The 21,937-nt window shown below is 39.6% G+C and overlaps 1 protein-coding gene across 3 annotated transcripts in view; it reads left to right on the top strand.

Moving 5' to 3' along the window:
• The window catches only part of CNOT6 (CCR4-NOT transcription complex subunit 6), a 33,294-nt gene extending 17,354 nt beyond the window's left edge, over nucleotides 1–15,940 (top strand). For 2 of the 3 annotated variants that reach the window (XM_071569887.1, XM_071569885.1), the window contains 10 exons: nucleotides 226–412; nucleotides 3,815–3,900; nucleotides 4,886–4,990; nucleotides 5,082–5,150; nucleotides 6,564–6,721; nucleotides 7,228–7,382; nucleotides 8,344–8,498; nucleotides 9,470–9,700; nucleotides 10,971–11,173; nucleotides 11,843–15,940. In XM_071569887.1, the coding sequence (XP_071425988.1) occupies nucleotides 226–412; nucleotides 3,815–3,900; nucleotides 4,886–4,990; nucleotides 5,082–5,150; nucleotides 6,564–6,721; nucleotides 7,228–7,382; nucleotides 8,344–8,498; nucleotides 9,470–9,700; nucleotides 10,971–11,173; nucleotides 11,843–12,055 (1,562 nt within the window). In that variant the 3' untranslated portion in view covers nucleotides 12,056–15,940. The remainder of the gene's footprint in view (nucleotides 1–225; nucleotides 413–3,814; nucleotides 3,901–4,885; nucleotides 4,991–5,081; nucleotides 5,151–6,563; nucleotides 6,722–7,227; nucleotides 7,383–8,343; nucleotides 8,499–9,469; nucleotides 9,701–10,970; nucleotides 11,174–11,842) is intronic. The other variant, XM_071569886.1, reaches the window with a different exon arrangement.
• Nucleotides 15,941–21,937: the final 5,997 nt, after the last annotated feature.

Raw genomic sequence — 21,937 nt, 5'->3', positions numbered from 1 at the left:
AAAGCTCAAGTGTGGTTTGGAAAAACAATATAAGCATCCCTGGCAATACATTGCCTATGGAATTGTGATTTAATGGAATTTTCATTGACTAAAATAATAAAAACAACAAAACCCAAGCAAAACTTCCCCTCAAGCTCCACTGCCCTGTACATACTTTAAAAATGTGTTATTATTGCTTAATCTATGTATTCTAAATGTTCTGTTTTCTCTTCCTGCCTTCCCCAGGGAAAGTGAGAAGCTTAAGTTCTTCGCTGTGGACACTGACCCATTTGACAGCTTTGCATCTCAGTGACAATTCCTTATCCCGTATTCCTTCAGACATTGCCAAGCTTCACAATCTGGTATACCTGGACTTGTCCTCTAATAAAATCCGCAGTTTACCAGCAGAGCTCGGAAACATGGTGTCACTCAGGTGTGTGAACTTGAGCAGGAGTTACAATTGCTCTTTTATTATCTCTGTAGCAGCAGTTTAAATTTCAGCATAAGTAATTCCCCTTCCTCCCTTCTTATCTGTCTCCTGAACACGTGCTGTGGTCTGTGCAGCTACAGCAGTGCTGGCTGTTCTGTGGTCTCCTGTTCCAGGTTATGACAGCACAGAAGGAGCCTCAGAAGGGCTTGGTTTGATGGTGATCACCCATTTTATATTTTTCCAAGTCAGGTTTCCTTTTGGGCATCTCTTTCCAGACTCTTACAAGTCTTTTATGTGGTGTTTTTCAAAAAGAGTAACTGATGCACAAAAAAAATTTGCATTTTACTCATAGTAAGGTAGGAAAGAGGTCAAGTTAAACATTTATAAGCGTGTTAACTACAATTTTTTCCTCTTTATTCATATTTAGTAATTATTCTTGACAACAGTCCATATTCTCTTTATTGTATAACAATTGCAACTTGTCTAGTAACATCTTCTCCCCACCTTTGCTATGATGTAACTGCATTCCTGTGCAAACTGGGGAGGAGGAAAAAGTGTTCTAAAGACAGCTTTGGGGATTTTTTTTCCTTCAATTCTGCAGTGCCAAGATGTGCAAAGTTAGCATGGAATGGTAACACCTTTTGGAAGTGAAACACAAATAGTGATGCCTATTCAGATTATACTTAAGGCTGCAGCATTTCACTTTGTAGAAACACTGTTATGTAAATACATAAATTATTTATATAAGACTAAATATTTGCAGGCAACAGTCTTTAACCCAAAGGAAGAGCCTTATCTTAGGTTTATTAGAGAGTTGCCAGTAATTCCCTTCATTGCTATTAATTTTGAAAACACTTCTGAACATCTTTCTCAAATTCAGAAAGTCCAAAAGTAGTGAGAATGTTTGTTATTAGAAGTAAAGACAACGGTAGAGAAATGGACTGCCAGCACAACTTTCATGAGACTGGAAGCAAAGCAAGTTTGTGCATAGAAATATCAGTCATTGCATTTTCTTTTTCTTTAGAAAAGTCTGCTCTGTTGGGGAGGATTAAACTAGCTGATTAAATTGGTACTAAATGCTCAAATTCCAGAGCAGTTCAAGTCTCAACCTTGGAGGCTGAGCAAAGGGATCCTGCTCTGTGAAGCATAATTGGCAACTCTGTTTTGTAGTGTGTTGTATAGCTGTTTTCAGCTGTTCTAAGTCCTAGTTCTTTGCATTACTATTTCAATTAAAAGCAGTTTTTAGTAACAGGTTTCTTCCCTTCTTTATCCACTCCTGGGATATTGTGAGCTAGCAACCCTCAAATTGCTGGAATACTCTCAAAATTCATCTTTGTGCTTCATTAGCATCCTTTCAGTCTTTTTCCATTTACAGCATTTTTGTAAGTGCAATACTCATGACATGGAGCTGGCTTAGCAGTGTGGAGTCATCAGCACTGCCCAAGTCATTGCACCTTCTTCCCAACCATCTTCCATGTTTATTCTGGCTGATTCTATGAGACTTCACCTTTTTCAAGTTGTAAGTTTCTTTTGAATAGAGACGCATAAATCTTGTGAATGTGAGATGGGTACCTAAGGTCTAAGATCACACTAATTTTCTGTTTATGACCTAAACATAACACTTGAGCCCAGGTCTCCAGATGTGAAAAGCTGTGCATTAATCCACAGCATTCTCTCTGTCCTCAGTGATTGCAGCTGGTCCATGGTTTCTCCTCACTGTGGTGAATGTGAAGAAAAGCCCCTAAGCACATCCTCTGTGACAGTGCACTGCAGGTCTCAGCTGGGCCAGGGTTTTGTGTTTCAGGCTGGCTCTTGCTGCAGACACTTCCCGTGGATTCTGGGAAGTTGTTCAAACCAACGGTAATTCAGCGCTGGGCACTGCTGATATCCTGAGCCACAGAAATCATCTGTGCTCTCACCAGTGGGAACTGATAACAGCTCTTCCATCTCCCACATCTGGAGCTCAGGGTCTGGTCTGTATAGCAGAGCTCACCCAAGGCTCCTTTCATCTCCCTTCTTACTGCAGATAGTTGAAAAAAGAGGTGTCAGAGCAATAGGATTTCTGATCTTTGCAGAAAGAAGAGAAAAAAATAAACACTGTAACGTGTTATCTTGGAAAGCTCAGCTGTAAAACAGATTCTCTTGATATGCTTGAAAGAACTTGAGTGCACCCTTGGTAGGCTTGCAGATGACACAGAGCTGGGTGGAAGTGTCAGTCTGGTGGAGAGTTGGAAGGCTCTGCAGAGGGATCAGGGCAGGCTGGATCGATGGGCTGAGGCCAATTGTGTCAGGTTCAATAAGGGGAAGTGCCAGGTCCTGCACTTGGGTTACAACAACTCCCTGCAGTGCTCAGGCTGGGGGAACAGTGTCTGGAAAGCTGCCTGAGGGGGAAAAGGACCTGGGAGTGCTGGTTGGCAGTGGCTGAACATGAGCCAGTGTGTGCCCAGGTGGCCAGGAAGGTCAGTGGCATCCTGGCCTGTGTCAGCAACAGCGTGGCCAACAGGAGCAGGCAGTGATTGTCCCCTACACTTGGCAATGGTGAGGCTACACCTCAAATCCTGTGTTTAGTTTTGGGCCTCTCAGAATAAGAAAGACACTGACAGCTTCAAATACTTCTATGGAGAAATCTAAAAGAGTTAAGGTAACTCTTGGCATCCAGGTTTCCTTTTTCTTCTTTCTTTTTTTTTCCTTTTTTGTTCCCCCAAAATACTCTACAAGTCTCTAGGCACCAAGTTGTAAAAACTTCAAAGCAGCAACTTTATATTGACTGTGACTCTATGAAAGTCTTCACTTAGTGGGAATGTAGTTGAGAAAGTGAAAAGTTCCTAACGAATCCATGTTCTCTGCTCAGTTTGCTGGAATATCAGAATTCAGGACATGATTTCTGTTAGTGCCTGCATATTGGTTTTGTAAATTAAAAAGCACGTGTTTTGTCTTAACACTGAGATTAAAAAAGAAAACCACCCAGCCCAAGGGAAAATTACTGTTGTGAATGGCTATTGCATGGTAATGTCATGATATGGGATCTTTTTCTTTCTTGTTTTCAGGGATATAATTTCCCTTTGTGTGGTCTTCAGTCATAACTGAACTGTTTCATAGTCTGGTTTATCTGAGCTGTTACTGCTTCGGCACTTGTAGATATTAAAGTGTTTTATTATTGCTAATGTTTGCAAAATGTCTGACTGCTTAAGATAAAGCTCCTTTTCCCTGTACTTTAATGTAATATGTGTTTTGTCTGTGTGCGAGTCTGAGGATTTCCCCAGCTATTGCTGTTTAGTCTCTGAGTTTTTCAACATTGTGGTTTGCTATTGTATTGATTCCTTTCTAGTTCAGTTCTTGTGCTGTTCTGCTGCAGACAAATATTGCTCTGTTTTCAGCCCTGTATGATTCTTGCTCTGTCTACAGGGAACTACATTTAAATAACAACCTGTTACGAGTTTTACCTTTTGAGCTGGGAAAACTGTTCCAGTTACAGACCTTGGGTCTGAAAGGTATTACTGCTTTTTTTTTTCTTGGTATCTGTGCTTGTTTAGTGATATCCTGTTAAAATGGCTGTAGGCTGCTAGTTCATGAAATGTTACTGATTAGCAATCCCAGATGCAGCTACTCAGTCTACATTTATAAATACTGTTATTTAGGGATTATGTAGAAACATGTCAAGTTTGGCAAAGCAGTGCATATATAAAGAGGTTTTGCTTCTCTCTTTGCAGAGTGAGCAGAAGCTTTTTGTTGCTTGCATAGGGGTTGAATGCAGTGGTGCTTTAACTAGAATTAGTCTGTAGTTAAATGTAGGTATATCTCCCACCAGAAAGTGAACATGCTTTCTACAGCTACAGGGCATTGTGCTGTCTATGCAAGCAGCAATTTAAGTCTTATGCCAATATTTTTTTTCTCTGAGCTGTATGGATTTTAGCTATAAAATTGCTGATCTTGAGCAATTTGAGTCACTAAATCAGGCTCACTGAGGAAAATAATATTCAAAACACTGTTAAGTCTCAAAAGTCTGGTTTTCTCCCCCTTAAACCTGGGTAATTGCAGTGTGTGTTGTCCATGACAACTCCTGCAATCTGCTTATGTTTGGCAGATGGCAGAGTCTCTGCTCAGATCTGCCTGGCAGATAAACTGATGGTGGAGGTTTCACTCACGCCGAGCACAGCCAGCAGAGGTGGCTCCTGTGTTTGGGCTCCCCAGCTCTGCCTGTGTGTTGTACCACAGCAGCCCATCACTGCTCTTTGGTGCAGGGCCCACCCCGGGGAGGTCAGTCACAAGGCAGACTCAGGAGGGAATGTTTTAACTTGGCTGGAGCTCTCCACACATCCAGTGTTTTGTGGGATTGAAGAACTGAGACCTGAAACCCCAAAACAGTTCTTAGTAGATTCAGTATCTTCTCTCCAAGGTGCCAGCTTTAAACACTGATATGTAGGTTTCTAATAGTTCTGTCTATTTTATTCAATATTCCTGTGAATTGGTTTGCAGGAAACCCACTTACACAGGATATTCTGAACCTGTATCAGGAACCAGATGGGACACGAAGGCTACTGAACTATTTGCTTGATAATTTGGCAGGTACTGCAAAAAGAAGTAAGTGACCATTCTTAAAACATTTATTTCTGCTATGTAAAATAAATGTGATTATCACTTGTTGTATCTCTACTTTAAAATGTTCCCATAGTTTCGACAGAGCAGCCACCTCCAAGATCTTGGATTATGTTGCAAGAACCAGACCGTACAAGACCAACAGGTACTGTAACACTGGAAGGGTTTTTCCTTTCTTCCTTTTTTTACCTTTTAATAAAAGCTGTTGATCTTTACTGAAAAAACCAAAAAATTAATGCTTGAATTACCCAATCATGTCTGCAGTGCTGACCAGCCAGCTGAAGTCATCCTGTCCCAGCTGGAACACCTGTTCCAGATTGACCCATGTTTTACTCTGAAGTCATTTCTTTTTAATTAACGTCCTCCCCAAAGGAATTGAAACTGTTGTCCACAATTAGTTAATTAGTGGCATTGTAACAGGCTCAATTTAACACTTGTTGAGGAATGAAAAAATAGAAGAATATGAGGATAGTTTCCAAAAAATGTAGAAATTTTTTTTAAGTAGCCAGTGTATGATCTTTGACTTTGCACTTTCCTTGCTGTTGGGATTCAGCTAATGTTTAATTCTTTACTAATTCTTTTTCTGCATAAATTGTCTAAAATATAGCCCATTGTGTCCACCTGGACACCAAAAGTCTTAGTATTTCTCAGTTACTGCAGTATCTTGTCTTTCAGGGCTGATGTACCTTACTTCCCCCTGTTGATTTTATTAAGGGGTTGTTTCAAAGATCATACTGTAAATGCAGCTTGTCTTTTGCTGCCATCCATTTGTTTGTTTTCAAAATGCTGGACTTGTCCCTCAATGAGCCCAGGAGTCTTTCCTCAGTTTTCTCTATCTTCAAACAATGGTCTTGTTTCTTTTTTTCCATGTTTCAGAGGAGCTTCAAGTAAACTTCCAAATATCTCATTGTTGTACTGCAAATTCCTTAAATGCTTTTTAAAAACAAACAACCCTCAAAAAACCAATGAAACAACACCAGAAATCCATGTTGCAGGAATACATCAAGTTGCCCCAAACTGTCTTGTTATTGCTCCTGTTACAAATTAATACAGAGAGTGGGTGTTTCTTGTCTTAGGCCAGAATTGTAAGCTTTTTGAGGTAGAAATATCTGAGGGGTTATTTTGCCTATACTTCTTTGTGTGAAGGATCCTTACCCTGAAGGCAGATTTTAAAGAATCCTAATTAAAGACTTGCACCCTTTGTGTAGCTGGCAGATATAAAGTGTTCAGATACACTTACCTTGGTTTGGGTTTTTCACAGTGCAGCACCACTTTCCAAAAAGTACATTTATCTGCTGTTTACTGCATTAACCAGATAAAGAGGGGGGTGTTTGTTTCCTAATTAAATCTAGAAGACAGATGCCATAAGTCCAAACTTGTAATTTTTCTCCCTGCAAGGACTAACAGTTTTCCTCAGTGTAGATAAACACGCTGTGTTTTGGTTGAAACAAATGAAGCACGAATTGATAAATCTGTAGAACACAAAAGCAAAGAGAACATAATTGCTTTTTTTTTTTAAATATATCAGTGTGTAAGTGAAATAATTACTGTTCTGCAGCCTTGTTCTCTGTCATGTGCTACAACGTGCTCTGTGATAAATACGCCACCCGGCAGCTGTATGGCTATTGTCCATCCTGGGCCTTGAACTGGGAGTACAGAAAAAAAGCCATTATGCAGGAAATCCTGAGCTGCAATGCTGACATCATAAGTCTGCAGGTAAAAATACACCATTATTTCTTTTCCTTTTTCTGTTCCCCTGTGCCGGTTTCTTCACGTTGAATGTATTTATAGTAAACGGTCTGTTTTCAAAACCTTCTGGAAACAAAAGAAAAAAGAAGTGATGCTTAGAATGTTATTTGTTGTTTGACATCAAAAGAATGCTTTCAGCCCCCACAGTTGGAATGGGAACCAGCAGCCCCTGATCAAAGAGATGTACATGGGGGTGTCTTTGTGCCTCTGTGTGTGTGTGAGGCTCTAATTGACACATTTTCAAATAAGAGGCTTGAGATAATCATAACTCCAGGGATTACAGAAATTGATACTTTCTTAAAATAAGGATATTGCTCTCAAATTTGCATTCTCTGATGCACTTAATTCCTAGATCTCTTTTCCCTTTAAATCTAATTTGAAAGTGATTTACACTTCTGAAGATGCCAAATAAAATCAGTGTTCTGTCCTTTGCTAATAGTATGTTCATGCTGTGCTGCTTTGTGACTTTCCAGGAGGTGGAAACGGAACAGTACTACAGCTTTTTCCTGGTGGAGCTGAAAGAACGTGGCTATAATGGATTCTTCAGTCCAAAATCTAGAGCTAGGACAATGTCAGAACAGGAAAGAAAACATGTTGATGGTTGTGCAATATTTTTCAAAACAGAAAAGTAAGTGATGTGTTTTGCAAAGCCTTCTATTATCTCTTGCTGTCTTTCACGTGATTTCTCAGGTCAGTCTATAGCTCAATCTGGCATTAATTGCCCCCTTTGTAGCCACACAGGGTTTCTTACAGAGTATTCCTTCCCCTGGAAGGAGTGGTCTGTATGACAGAAAACATTCTGTGTGGAATTAGCAGCAAAAAAATTTTATCTTGAAGTATTATTCAGCTGAAATTTCATTTTGTTTCATTTCAGTGCTGATTGGGAGTTCACTAAATTATACTTCAGTTTTTGAGATCTGTCTCCAACCATTAGGTGGTAATAGTAAATAGTAAATTATGAAGAAAATAATGAAAAACGAAGCCAATTTCTTGCCTTTTTGAGCAAAGGAATTTATAATCCCCTAAGTTGCTGAACTGAGACCTCAGATAACATTGACTTTTAGATACATTGGCCTTCTGGTAAAGCAAAAGTCAAAGCATTTGGTATCACTGCACATTTCTGTAAAACAGAGGAATCATTTGAGCTGCAGAACTTACTGGTTGTGTCTTATTGCAACTGTTTGGTTATGAGGATAATAATGTCCCTTCCTGCTTCCATTTCTGTGTGTCTGCAAGTAAATGTTGGTGCCAGGTTTGATGCCAAGTGGCTTAGAAAAAATATTTAGTCCCTCTCCATTAAATTGGCATCTTTGACCTCAGAACTGGTACAGAATTAAAAACAAGCTTGATTTTTCTATAGTCAGTCTCTCTCTCAATAAAATCTTTTAATTGAAACTAAAATAGTATAATATATATGGAAATTGCTAGGAAAACTTTATCCCTTGTTTTCAGTTTAGGATTTTATGAAATGGTGTGACTGGCTGAGATTTTCATGTACTAAATGTGAGATTTCATTAAGGTGAATTAGCCAGAACATTTCCTATTGTATCTGTCTGCTAAAAAAATTATGTATGATGTTTTTCTTTCAGATTTACTTTGGTTCAAAAACATACTGTTGAGTTCAATCAACTAGCAATGGCAAACTCAGAAGGGTCAGAAGCGATGCTGAACAGAGTTATGACAAAGGATAACATTGGAGTTGCTGTACTGCTGGAACTGCGAAAGGAATTGATAGAAATGTCTTGTAAGTCATATTTAATTTAATTTTATTTTTTAATAGACTGTGTTTTGTAAGTGAAAAAATTGGCTTTTGTCATAGTGAACAAGAGAAGCGTGGTTCTGTAGGTGAATATGGCTTTGCACATTTGTGTTCAGACAAACAGATTTCCAAAGGGATTGGATTTGAGGAAAAGTAATAGTGCTTAAATGATGAAGTTTTTTTTTTCCCCCCACTTCTATTTTTTAAGGAATAAAAGGTATAAAGACTTGAGTTTGAGTGATATTGTTGTTGGCTTTTTGATGATGCTTTGTTTGTTTCCCTTGAAGTTTTGTACAGGTATCAAAGAATCAGAATTAGGGGTGTGTATCTGCATCATTTCTGCTTGTTATTTGCTTTACTGTCATACAACCTGTTTGTTCTGCCCTGTCATTCTTAATTTGGGAAATGTAAATTGACTTTATAAGTATCACAGTGGGAACCTACTCAACCTGTGTTACATTTATCCAAATGATACTTTATTAATTCAGATCCCAACAAACAAGCCTTTTAAGAAACACTTCTAGCAAGAGAGGTAACTTAGAATGTAGATAGCTTAGAATTCAGAGCTCATTGCCTGATAAGATATGAGCAATGCCTGTTTACATCACAGCCTGAGGAAAACTTGTAATTTTTTAGAACAGGTCTATTTGCCTGTAATTAAGATTATCTGTTATTTATGCTAATTCACAATATTCTTGGATACATTAGTGTTACATGTAACAAGATGGGTGATCTGTTAATGTTCTTGAATGTGAAACATCATTCCTAATGCTTTATATCAACTGAAATAATTGGTAGATGTAAAAGGGATTGTCTGATCCTCTTGGTTTGAATGGTATTAACCCTCTTGAAGTCATACTGGCATTTTATTTTTTCATCCTCTCAAATATTTTGTTTAAAATTCAACGATAGTGTTTTCTGACCGTGTAAAGTAAATAATTGATTTTGAATTTTAGCTGGAAAGCCACATCTTGGGATGGAAAAGCAGCTAGTTCTTGTAGCTAATGCACATATGCATTGGGACCCAGATTATTCTGATGTGAAGCTGGTTCAGACTATGATGTTCCTGTCCGAGGTAAAGAACATTATTGATAAAGCTTCTCGTAGTCTCAAACCTGGTGTTTCGGGAGAGCTTGGAACCATTCCACTTGTACTGTGTGCAGATCTCAATTCTCTGCCAGACTCTGGTAAGAGTTCTATTTCTTATTCTTTAGACTATTTCAAGTGTGTAACAATTTAAGTTTTTGCTTTTTGTAAGGGAGTATTCAACTTAAGAGAATGCATTGTTTGATAATCTAAGCCCTAAAGGTACTGAGAGAATAGAAGGAAGAAAGAGAAGGTAAAATTGTTTCAGTTGGGAGTGACCTCATTGCTGTATGGCTGTGTCTGGTCTTTCAGAAGCATTTCCACTGTTATCTTACAATACAGGAATAGAAAGGAAAAAAAAATCCTCCAAAAATATCTGGAAACATGAGTGTGTTGGTGATAATTGGCTTTTCTTAATTCTAAGTGTGAGAAGATAATTTCTTATCTTTAAAGTTGCCACCATACAATCATTTTCTGTGGCTCCAGTGTATAGAGCTTCTAAAATTCTATACGTCCCCTTCAGATGGGGGCTATTCACAGCTCTCTACTAACATAGAACTGTATTTTTTCACTTGTTGGCACCTTCCTGAAGTGCATGAAAACAGATTCAGTGATTGCTGCCTTGGCTTTCTCAGGTGAAGTGCTGAAGAGCCATCCTTCCTTCTTACTGCTGGTTGTTCAGTGTAACAATCTCCATTCCTGGGCCCCTTTCCTTCTGGCCTCATCTTGGCAACTCTCAGCATCTGTCAGGGTTGAGGGGAGCAGTTACTGCTCAGCAGTACTGGGAATTTGATTCTGTTGATCCCAGTGGTGATTGCAGTGGGCAGTTCACGTGTCTGATTGTATCTTCAGAACAATGAACTGCTCTTTTACCTTCGAGATTATTGACACAGCCATTCTGAAGTGGTGGCACAGTCATGTTTTGCATGACACAAATCTTGTCAGTTTGGCTTTGCAGCCTCTTTAAAGTTAACTTTATTTGAAGCAGTGTTTCAGAAGTTGGCTTTTTGCAACACTCTAGCTGAAGAACATTGAAGGGCAGCACCTGAGTGTAGAAGCAAGAACAGCAGGAAGATTCTACATTGATGGAATTTTACCTCTGATTTTTTTTATCTTCCCCTTCCCAATCTATTCCTTATTAACCTTCTCAATTTTTGTAATCAAAGCATGTCTCTTTATTCTAGGTGACATTTGCTCTTGATATTGTCCTGTAGTATTTGAAAAGGAATACTGTTGACTGTGTTGTGTGTGCTTTAAGGCTTTGCTTATATAAAGCATAAAATTGCATATATGACTTCAAGAACATAAAATATTTCACAAAAATTCACTGAATGCTTGTCAATATCTTCTTGTGTGTGTCTCTCCTAACAGGTGTTGTTGAGTACTTGAGCACTGGTGGAGTGGAAACCAACCACAAAGATTTTAAGGAACTGAGATACAATGAAAGTCTTACTAACTTCAGCTGTAATGGGAAGAATGGGACAACAAATGGAAGAATTACACATGGTTTCAAGTTGAAGAGTGCCTATGAGAATGGTCTAATGCCTTATACAAATTACACATTTGACTTCAAGGTAAGGACTTGGCTGATATTTCAGAAAAGTTTTTGAAGTATAACTAATGGGATTTGCTGTAGGAAGTTTAACAAATAAGTTAATCTGTTGGTGCAGCTAACTAAATTCACCAAGTTTATATTTAAAACATAGCAAACTAGAATGCCCAATACTTTGGTCTCCTGGAAACCAGGTTTTCCTTTTTCTTCTTAGTAACTTACAATAGGTTTGTGAGATTTGGGGTGCTGGTAACCTTCCCTGTAAACAGTATTTTAGTACTCCAAGCTAAATGGCACAGTACAGCAGGGGCACTTAAGCTGTCAACTGCAAGGAAATAATCCATATTCCTTCTGGAAAACTCGCAGTTCTCTGTTGCCCAGGGAAAACAAGGATGGCTTTTTTCCTCCTCAAAATCAGAGCCAAATGTGATTCAAAGCTGTGTAGGAGGTTGGAAATTACAACCCACAGAGGCATAGCAGCAGTGACACAGGGTGGGCTTTGCTGTTGTTTTCCTGATCTATAGTGAGCAACCCATGGGATTATAGGAAGAAGAAATCTCCTAAATTTTTGATGTGCTATAAAGAAAGAATGAGGTATTTCAGTTACTCATAACACTGAGCTCACCTCTTGTTTGGGAAAATTACTTGAGTCATGAATAAATACTAACAATTTCTTTCCCTCTTGTTTTAGGGTATTATTGATTACATCTTCTACTCTAAACCTCAGCTAAACATACTTGGCATTCTTGGACCTTTGGATCATCATTGGTTAATAGAGAACAATATAAGTGGTTGTCCACATCCACTCATCCCTTCTGACCACTTCTCACTTTTTGCACAACTGGAGCTTTTGCTGCCTTTCCTGCCTCCTGTAAATGGAATCCATCTCCCTGGCAGGAGGTAGTCAAATACATTTTAGAGGGCAACCTCAATCTAACTTGTACAATTGTAAAATCTGAATATAGAGGAGTGAGGTATGGCCAACAGGGATTTTTTTTTTCTTAATAATCTTAATCTTAAATCTAATTATTTGCTAAAGACATAGTAAAAGCCAGGTGCTATCAACAGACACAATTCTGAGCCCAATATACTTTGTATACTGTTCGACAGCGATTGGTGCATTTGCACCTTTCTTTAATACGTTACAATTAACCTTCCTCTTTCTTTTATCCAAGGTGACATTTTCATGCCTTGAAATAGGGAATTGTTATACAGTGTATTCTCTTTGCACAGTTATCTGTAGCACTACTTTTTTGAGGCCAGTTGGAACATCCACAGAACATTCTCCGTACTTCACTCCCTCCTTTTTCAGACTTGTTTGTAAAATATAGAATTTGAATTTAGCCTTTATTGATTGTATATGAACAACAGAAAACCTGATTTATGAGATTTTGTACTTTAAAAAAAAAAAAAAGAAAATTCAGATTTGGAAAATGATTGTATTGTAAACTAAGGCTAAATTTTTATCTGTTTTCATGTGTTATAAAGGCCAGCTTGTAAAAGAGGTTGTCACAGGTTTTCTCTGCTAGTGATTTGCACTGTTAGGGTTTTGTTAGCCCTTTTATACTACTTTTTATGTTCAATTGAGAACGTTGCTTTCAAAATCCAAACCTATGAGATCTTGGTATCTTACAGAGATAACTAAATACATTTTGTCTATTTGTGATTTAAGAAATAAAAAAAGAGAAAAGCATAGAGTTCTCACAGAACAGATAAGCTAAGCAGTGAATATAAGTAGACCTGTATGGATTGAAAGTTATTGCTGATGTGTATACACTCAGATATTTTTCTCATCTCTAACTTTTGAAGTAAAATCTAGGGATACTTGTGTACAGCTTCTTCATTTCTATTTTAAATACTTGTCCTATCTCCACTGTGCCTGCTTAAATTTGTTCTCAACTAGCACTGCCTGTGCATGCAGAGAGATCCTGTGCATCCTCTTTTATTTTTTTAAATAATGTTAACACTTGTGAAAATTTTATGAAGATACTTTTGTATAAGCTGTGGCATCTTTTTTTCCTTTGTGAAGCATTGAATATCACACTTTGGAACATGTTCAGGTTATGGGTACACAGTTTTTGGCTTCTAATGCCCATGCACTGCTTCTTTCAGTGTCATTGCACAGTGCTGTTTTTCCCACTAAGAATTACTATCATGTGGATTCTCTTCCGTTTTAGTGTGTTCCTCAGTTTCAGAAAGTATAATTCCTTGAAGATACAAACCTAGCCCTACATTTTATATTAATGAAGCAGTGTAAAATAAACGAATTTTCAACCCAGGTCCCAAAGACAATTCTTCAGATCATTTTTTAAAGTGACCAAGTGTTATTTTTTAAAGTGTCAAGCAAGACTGAAGTTCTAATGTACCCTCAGTGCCATTTGTGTCATGAAGCCAAGTATATAACAGCTTACAAATTTAACTTGTCTATTTCTATCCTAAAAGGGAGAATTTGTCATCTCCTTAAAACTAATACAACTTGAATAGTCAATGTAAAAAAAAAAATAAATAAAGGAGATAGAGAGCTTGGTCTTAAACAGCTTTTGTTTCAGCTGCGGGCAGGGAAGCAAAAGGACACTGAGCATTAAGAGAAAACTTTCTAAATATTGTGAATTTTTTATATATAAAAGAGTGAATTGGTAATAATGATTGAAACCTTTATTGAGCATAGTCAGCACACACGTGTGCTCAACCCGTTCTGTTTTAAGCTCCAAGTGAAATTGCAAACAGTTCAGGTGTGTAAAATGTACATTTTAAATTTTCATTAGGAGAAATTTTGATCTTGAATCCTTGTCTGGGACCTGATCTCTTGGGGTTATTTTGTTTTGGTTTTAGTTGTAAAAACACCAAACATGTCCAGTTTATAATCAGTACATTGAAATGCTGGTAGTATTGCTGTAGTAGACTTTAATGCGTAGTGTTATTTTTTTCTGTTTGTTTTTTGGGGTTTTTTTGTAAAGTGTGAATAAAAGGTGTTTTACTCATGTTTCCTTAATGATGTCTTGGTAATGTACATCATGACAATTTCCAGTAATGATGAGCCAATTTAGCTTGTCAGACTAAGCAAACTATTTTTCTTTTCTGATTACCTGGATTGTGTAAGGAGTCCAGAAAGCTTTACAGAAGGGGAAGGGAAGCACTTACTCGTTTTGTATTTTTTTAGAGGGGGATAATTTACTTTATTAGATGCTGGAGCTTGAGTGCACTTGTTAGATTCTAAAGGTTTGAGCTTTATCCAGTATGTGTTCTCCTCTATTGCTTAGTCTTAAAAATATATTTGAACTTATGACAGCATGTGAAAATCCAGCCCCTTGTGCTTTCGGAGACACAACTGTTCTGCTTAGTCACCTTATGGTCTAAGGGTCCATTTGAATAACTGTTTCCTCCAGCTTTTTTATACTGTCCATCAGGTCCTGAGTGAAAACCCACTGAATCCATTGAAGGCACTCCTTTGACTTCACTGGGTTTTAACTGGACTGCAGCTGTGACTCGGGGGCTGAAGGAAGGAAGGAGAAATGTTTGAATAGAGGGAAAGACCAGATGGCACCAAAACAGAGCTGAGATAAACTTTGTCAAACAATCTTTCAAAGAAAACATATTCTTGTGTCAAACTAATCTAACTCAAAAGTCTCAATTTCCAGCTATAACATAGAATAAGGCAATAAAACCGTGTCTTCACAAAATCAAAATGTTTGCTTCATAGTTTTTAACATGAAATGGTTATTTGCAATATTTTTATTCGAGGTGGTTTTGGGTGTTGCCATAATGTACCTTCAGTGTTCTTGTAAAAGCACATATAGCAAAAGTCACAGAGCATCCTTGGGGTTGAAAGGATTTATTTAGGTTAGACCAGGCTTTTTTTCCACTTAAAATACACTCTGCCATATCTTGTCTAGTTTTATTTACATTTACCAAGAATCCTGGGTGTCAAAGTGTAAATTGAAATATACCTTTAACTAAAAGAATTGATTAGAATACAAGACTAATACCACAAGTTACTGCTTTTATCATAACACAAATAGGGGGAAAAGGAGCCTATTAGTTGGTGCATGTTGTAATTATTTTGTCCTTTTAGCAGCTTTAAATTAAAAAAGGTTAAATTTGACAAAACTGATTTTAATAACATTGTGTGCATCTTTGATGTAACTTCAGCAAATCTCTCAAGGTTTGTTTGTTTATTTTAGAGCAGGCTTAGAAAATACCTTATGCTTTGCCTTTTCAACCACTCAAAACCTGTCTGAAAGACAAAATAATTGCAACACCATGGAGGGAGGGGGGAAAGAAAACTAATTACACTGTAAAACTTTAAAAAGTTCAGTTAACCGCTTCAGTAGCAAGCCTTTCTCATCAGCCAGACACAGTATTTTTTAGTATGTTAACTGCTATTCTTTTCCTTTGGTTGCATAAATTTGTAACACTTAAGTGTCTTCGTATGTTTAAGTAGTGTCTAAAGTAGAATATCTTAGTCTTTATTCACAGTACTTCTGTATAATGTGTAATGCACTGGACTAACTCTTGTTTACCATTCATGTAACAAAAACCAGCACATTATCTGCACTAAGCTCAAAGAATGTTGCATTTGTCTATAGGCAGCTCTTCAATAAGATAAATGGGAAACTGAATATGGTCTGATGGTAAACAAGGGCTTTTACTGTTCTCTTCAGTGGAACTTTCTTCTTGGTCAAATTTTAACTAGTTAGTATTATATTTATATACAGGGTCTTCTTTTTCTTTACCAATGTATTTTCCTACTCATAGCTGACCAATAAATCCAATATCTGTTTCAAACCTTCTTGAAGTCTAATTCATGTTTTAACTTGGTTGCTGAAGCTTTTCCTGGAGAGTTGCACGTACAGCCAGAATGAGGGGAGTGTGAGAAGGTATAATGGAAGCATGTAAGGAACTTGAGAATCCCAGAGGTATTTTCCTATACATTCTGTTACTTTATAGATCTAGAAATCTGCTCAAATCAGTTGGGTTCGGGTTGCAAAGTGCAGGTGTGACCAGCAATGAGCTTGTGAAGAGCCCCTGTCCAAACCTACTCAGGTCTCAGCCCCTTGGGCATCTTCTGACCTTCCCAGGTCAGTCAATGAGGTCTGTGGTGCACTGGAGACCCACAGGTTTGTCTGGGTCCTGTAGCTCCCCCTCCTGCCTTCCTCTTCCCACTGCAGAAAGGACAAGGTAAGCTTGGGGTCTGGCAGCAGGAAGGGATTCACATACTCCCTTAATTCACCATGGAAGGGGAACAAATTGAAGCTTTCTTCCACCTTCTTTTTCAGGAATGAGATTCTGCTAACTTGTCCTGAGTTTATTTCAAACCACATTCTTTCACAGGTGCTGCTTCTGTGTCAGTGGCTGTGCCAGTGCAGACTCTGCTGTTTGAAGTGCTGTTCCCATGACTGGCAGCAGCAAACATCAAACACCTGAATTCAGCACACAAAACCCCTCCTGGCACCACAATGTTTGTGCTGTCTTGCTATGGAATAAATGATCCAGCTCAGCATTCCCATGAATTCCGCAGGCCCCAGAGCGTTCAGCTTGTTTGGAGGTTTAAGATGTGCTGTCTTGAAGCAGCTGCAAATCCCCAGCAGTGGGACAAACCCTTTGCAGCCTCGGCAATGATTTCTCTGGTTTTGTCTGGTGGGTGGGATGTTAATTCCCATCACATTTGCAGGGTTGCCACTAGGTGGTGTGGGAAACACGGACTTCATGTGCACACAGCCTGAACGGCTTGGAGTGCCATCCACACAGCAGGGCTTGTACAGCTATTCTTGGGAGGATTTGTGGGAATTCAGGCCCAGGATGAATTTTCCCAGTGGCAGCCGTTGGTTTGATAATGTCCATGCCAATTAAGTATTGGAGTTAAAAATCCAGCTGTCATGATGGGAATGAAAAACACCTCAGTGACAAAATCATTCAGTAGGGCCTTCATTTGCTGCATTTAATCTACTTAATGTATGATTTTAGATGAGTACAGTTGTTACACAGTTCCAAATTGGAGTTTTCAAGCTCTTAAATACTGATGTGCCATGTTAGCAGGTGTTACTGGGAGAACTGCCTGTGGGGAAACTGGGCCAGAAGTAATGGAGAGGCCAGTGAGCTCTCCAGAGTTCCTACACAGAAAACAGCATAGAAAACTCAACGTTGAGCTTGTGGCCTCTGCTCCTCAGGAGAAATTCTGTCTTTTCTTAGCTTGCAGTAAAGTAACTACAGCTGTTTTAATACAATTGAATACAAGTTGCTCTGGACAGACTCCCAGCTACTGGTCCTTCATGCCCTACATCCACTGGCTCTTCAGTGAGAGAAGAAAAGATGTGTTTGTGCCTTCTAGGGTGGGAATTTCCCAAATCAGTGCTGTTGACTGTGTGGCTTGTCTTTTCTACTGACATGGGGAGAGCAGAGGAGCAGAACTGAGCCCAGACAGAGAGGGGGAAGGTGGAGAAACTGAGAAAAAGGTAAGTGGAAGGGACAAGAAGAAGCAAGGTACAGGGAGTGACCTTTAGAGAGAAGAAATACTTCATTAAAGGTGAGTGTGCTGGTTATTTTCTTGCTTTTTTCATCCTCCTCTCCTGACCCAAAGGCACTAATTGTTCACTCTCTAAATGTTCCCTTATTCTGTTTGTGTGGAAAGCAGTAGAGCTAATTAAGCTATGGGGACCTTTGGTGCATTTGAATATTTTCTTATTCCAAAATGAGCCTAGCATTCTTACAAATTATCAGTTTTTAGTAGATAAAATAGTATGTTGTGGTTAAACCTTCCTGGTTTGTCAGTGGACAGTATAGTTTTCTTTAAAAAATACTAGATATTACTGTTAATAAACATAACTTACTGAAAATAAAAACATATATACCCCCCTCCTGGGTTTTAATGACCACAAAGATTTAAGCTTCATCTAATTGCACCTTTTCTAGTTAGTTCAGGTTAGTTTTTCTAGATTTTTCTAGGGTTTTTTTCTGGGTTTCTTTTAGGTTTTTTCCTAGTTAAAGGCACAAGTTGCTCCTTTTGGGTACCAATAGTGACTTAGCAGTAGTTTCTCTACTGTGACTAATGATATTGGTAGGTCTTTGGAGGCTGGATTTATTGATTTCCCTTCTTCCTTTTCAAAAAATATCATGTAGGTTAAGAGTCTGCTGCTAAAGAGGGCAAAGGCCTGTTGTATTTTAAGACCTGACCCAAGCCATGTGCTGGTTTAGCTGACCCTGGTAGACACAACCAAGACACAGATTAGACAGGGGAAAGCTGAGAGATGCACAAGGATTTCTTTTAACCATCCTTAAGCATTTCTTTTAGCCAGCTCCTGCCCTCCCACCTCTCCCAGATAAAGCAGTGAGAGAGAGGAGTTTAGGAATTGCCTGTGAGTGGCTCTCAGGAGCACTGTGGGGTGAAGTCTCTTGCTTCATGTCTTGTGGCTTGGCTGTTGCTATTAACAGTTTAGTTGGTTGATGAGGCTACACCTTTTTTGTGTGTATTTGTTTTAATTGTTTAGTTGTTCTCTGTAGTTTTCTGGGCTCAGAAACATGCCAGACTCCAGGAACATATGAGAGTGTTTTGTTGTCAGCCTGGTTCCATGGTGGGATGATGGGAACCAAGTTCTTGCTAGACTTGTGCACTCACAAGGGTCGTGGGAGACACTGAATATCCGTCTTGGTTAATACCTCTAAATACTGAGCTTCAGGGGAGACCTCATCACTCTCTGCAACTCCCTGAAAGGAGGTTGTAGCCAGGTGGGTGTCAGTCTCTTCTCCCAGGTAAAGGACAGGATGAGAGAGAACAACCACAAATTGTGTCAGGGAAGGTTTAGATTGGATGTTAGAGAAAATTTCTTCATGGAGAGGATTGTCAGGCATAGGAATGGGCTGCCCAGGGAAGTAGTAAAGCCATCATCCCTGGAGGGATTTAAAAGACTTGTAGATATGGCACCTGGGGACATGGTGGGCTTGGCAGTGCTGGATTAATAGCTGGATAGTTTTCCAGTGAATAAAAGCAACTATATCCACTGAAAAGTCTACATCAATTGCCCAATGAGAGAAGATCAAGTCCAGAATTCTTATCCTTCAAACTGCTGTTTGATTTTCAATTTCTTACTTCACGGATGTATGTATTTTCAGTGTTTTAAATCAGTGTGGGAGAGAGATGGAAGTTCATTGTCTCACCTGCCCTCTGAGGGGCTGGACCCCTGTGTTGGTGGGGGGTACTCCTGCAAATGCTTGCATGTAGAAAACTAGAAATATTTCTGGTGTAAGTTTAGGTAGCAGACTGCAGGGTGGGCTGGGATTACTCCATGTAGCATTTTCTCCCTTAGGTGGAATTGTTCATCCAGGGACCAGTGAGGGAGGAGGGACATGAACAAAAGGTAGAAGTTTGGGTCTTGGCTCAAGACAGCCAACAGGAAATTTTCCATTGACTCCACTGGGAAAACATAATCAGGAGTACAAAACATGACATTACCACGTGTGCTTGTGGAACAGATTGCCCTCCCTGAGACCTGGGCTGCCCCACTGAAGCTCTGCAGGCAGGAGGGGGAGTCTGACCTGCAGCTCCCAACATGGACATTCACCTTCCACTGAACTGAGCTCACATTTTCCTGGGTCCAGTCTTTGGCATGGCTGTACAATTTAATTAAGCTTTCACATTTGATGGTGTGAAAACTGCAGTTTCAACTAGTTACATCATCCTCCGTAGTCAGCCAGCCTTTTTCTTACATTTGTCCTTGTAGTACTCATGTCCTATAGGAACCAGTGAAATTAATCAAGAGAAAGAAGCACCTGGCACTGAGACACAGTTTTACCTCTTTTACCTCTGTGATTCATTGCTGGTTATGAAAAAATCTGTTTCTGTGTAATTATTTTTTCTTATAGGTTTGGCTAATATCACAAATCTTTTTCTAAATAACAGTTATTCCCATTCTACAGAAGGCAGAAATAAACAGCAATTTCCCAAGGCTCTTGGGTGTCTGGAGGGCAGAGCAGGTCACACCTGCAGTCCCCAGCCTGGACTCCAGGGGTGGTTCTGCTCCCTCATGTCCTGCAGGTGACCATCAGTTCCCATGAGCTGAGGATGCTCAGCAAGGGGGCAACTGTTCTGAATTCAGGTGGGTCCCACTGTTTGAGCAGGGCACAGAGCCATGGGCTGTCCTGCCCAGAGTCCCTCCCCACAGCAGGCTGAGCAATGTGCCTTCAGCCTCTCAGGTGGGTTGACTCCCTCCTGCCCCCAGTAAAAGGAATACATGCAGTGCTTTGCTTTGTTTACATAGTGATTTTAAAAATACTGCTGGCCAGGAACAGACTGTACAAGGCTCTGAGAGCAATGACTTCTTAAATATATCTGCAAGGGCCCTGATCCATAAAGATACCAAAGTCTGTGTTGTCTGTCAAAGCACAATGGAGCTGAAAGACCTTGGGAGCTCGTGTGGGTCAGGAGGTGAGTGCTTGTACCAGGAGCAGTAAAATCTTTTATTGTGATCCAAGTAAGAAACACTTCCCCAAAAAAACTATGACAAACTGCTGTAAATTCAGTGCCTTATACTGTTGGCGAGAAAGGAAAGTGTTCTGTAAATGCTAATTACATTGTTCAGTCTGATAGACAGGACCTCACAGCTCTGCCAGCTCTCAGGGTCTGACAAAGTTGGGAGAGACCATATTAAATACTGCTATTCCTGGAAGAGCAGTAAAAAGGAAAACAGTAAAAACATTTTGTTCATTTTGAATTAGAATTTCTAGAATTTATATTAGATGCTACTGAATTTGGTGAGGTGATCTGGTGAGGCTTTGTTTCCTTGGCAATTTTGGAAGCAAACACCAAAATGAATGGCTTCAAACTGCCAGAGGGCAGGGTTAGATGGGGTATTAGGAGGAAATTCTTCCCTGTGAGGGTGGGGATGCCCTAGCACTGTTTGCCCAGAGAAGCTGTGGCTGCCCCATCCCTGGAAGTGTCCAAGGCCAGGTTGGACAGGGCTTGGAACAACCTGGGCTGGTGGAAGGTGTCCCTGCCCATGGCAGGTGAGTGGAACAAGATGATCTTTAAGGTCTCTTCCCATCCAAACCATACTATGAAAATTTTGAAGACACTGGGCACCACAAATTTTTGTCAATGTGGTGATATTTAAATGTTGACCTATTTTCTATCCCATATTGTTTGCAGTGTACTGGAGGAAGAAGGCTTTGTCTTTGGGTCCAGAATCCACTGATTTCTGCTGCCTGTCTGAGATCAGCAGGGAATTTTCTGTTGCCAGCATCAGCCTTAGCAAGACTTTTCTCTCAGAACCCTTTTGCTGCAGACAGTGACATTTAATGAAGTGAACTGATGCCCTGAGCAGGCTGTACTGCCCTTGCTGTCACATGCAGTGCCTTGTGCCTTCTGGCCACTTGAGCCAGGAGCGCTTTTACAGTGTCAGAAAAATGTGCAAAGACTACAGATGTTTGTCAGCAGCTTTCTACTGATATAGGAGATTTTGGAAAAGATTATACTGGGCACCTCAGCCTCTTGCCTCCCACCTTGGAGCAGCTGGTATGTGTATCTTCCTACCTGGAGAGGGAACTCTTTCGCTGCGGATTTTGCTCCTTTTCTTCCTTGTTGCAAGACCCAATTTCTCCTGCTCTCTGTGGTGGTAGAAACCATCACTCCCATTATCCCCCCAACACTTCCCTACAATACCACTAGTGTTGGCTTTTGGATTCAGCTCTTCCCTCCATGTGTTTTTCTGGTTAGTGCTATTGCACAGTCACATAATTGGGTTAATTATGCTTAGAAAAGGTTTTCAGGGTGGAGGCAGCTCATCTACAGCTGGTT

This window comes from Pithys albifrons, chromosome 15, assembly GCF_047495875.1.
Source record: "Pithys albifrons albifrons isolate INPA30051 chromosome 15, PitAlb_v1, whole genome shotgun sequence".
NCBI lineage: Eukaryota > Metazoa > Chordata > Aves > Passeriformes > Thamnophilidae > Pithys > Pithys albifrons.
The sequence above is the reverse complement of the archived record's forward strand: the minus strand, read 5'-3'. Positions and strand labels throughout refer to the sequence as shown.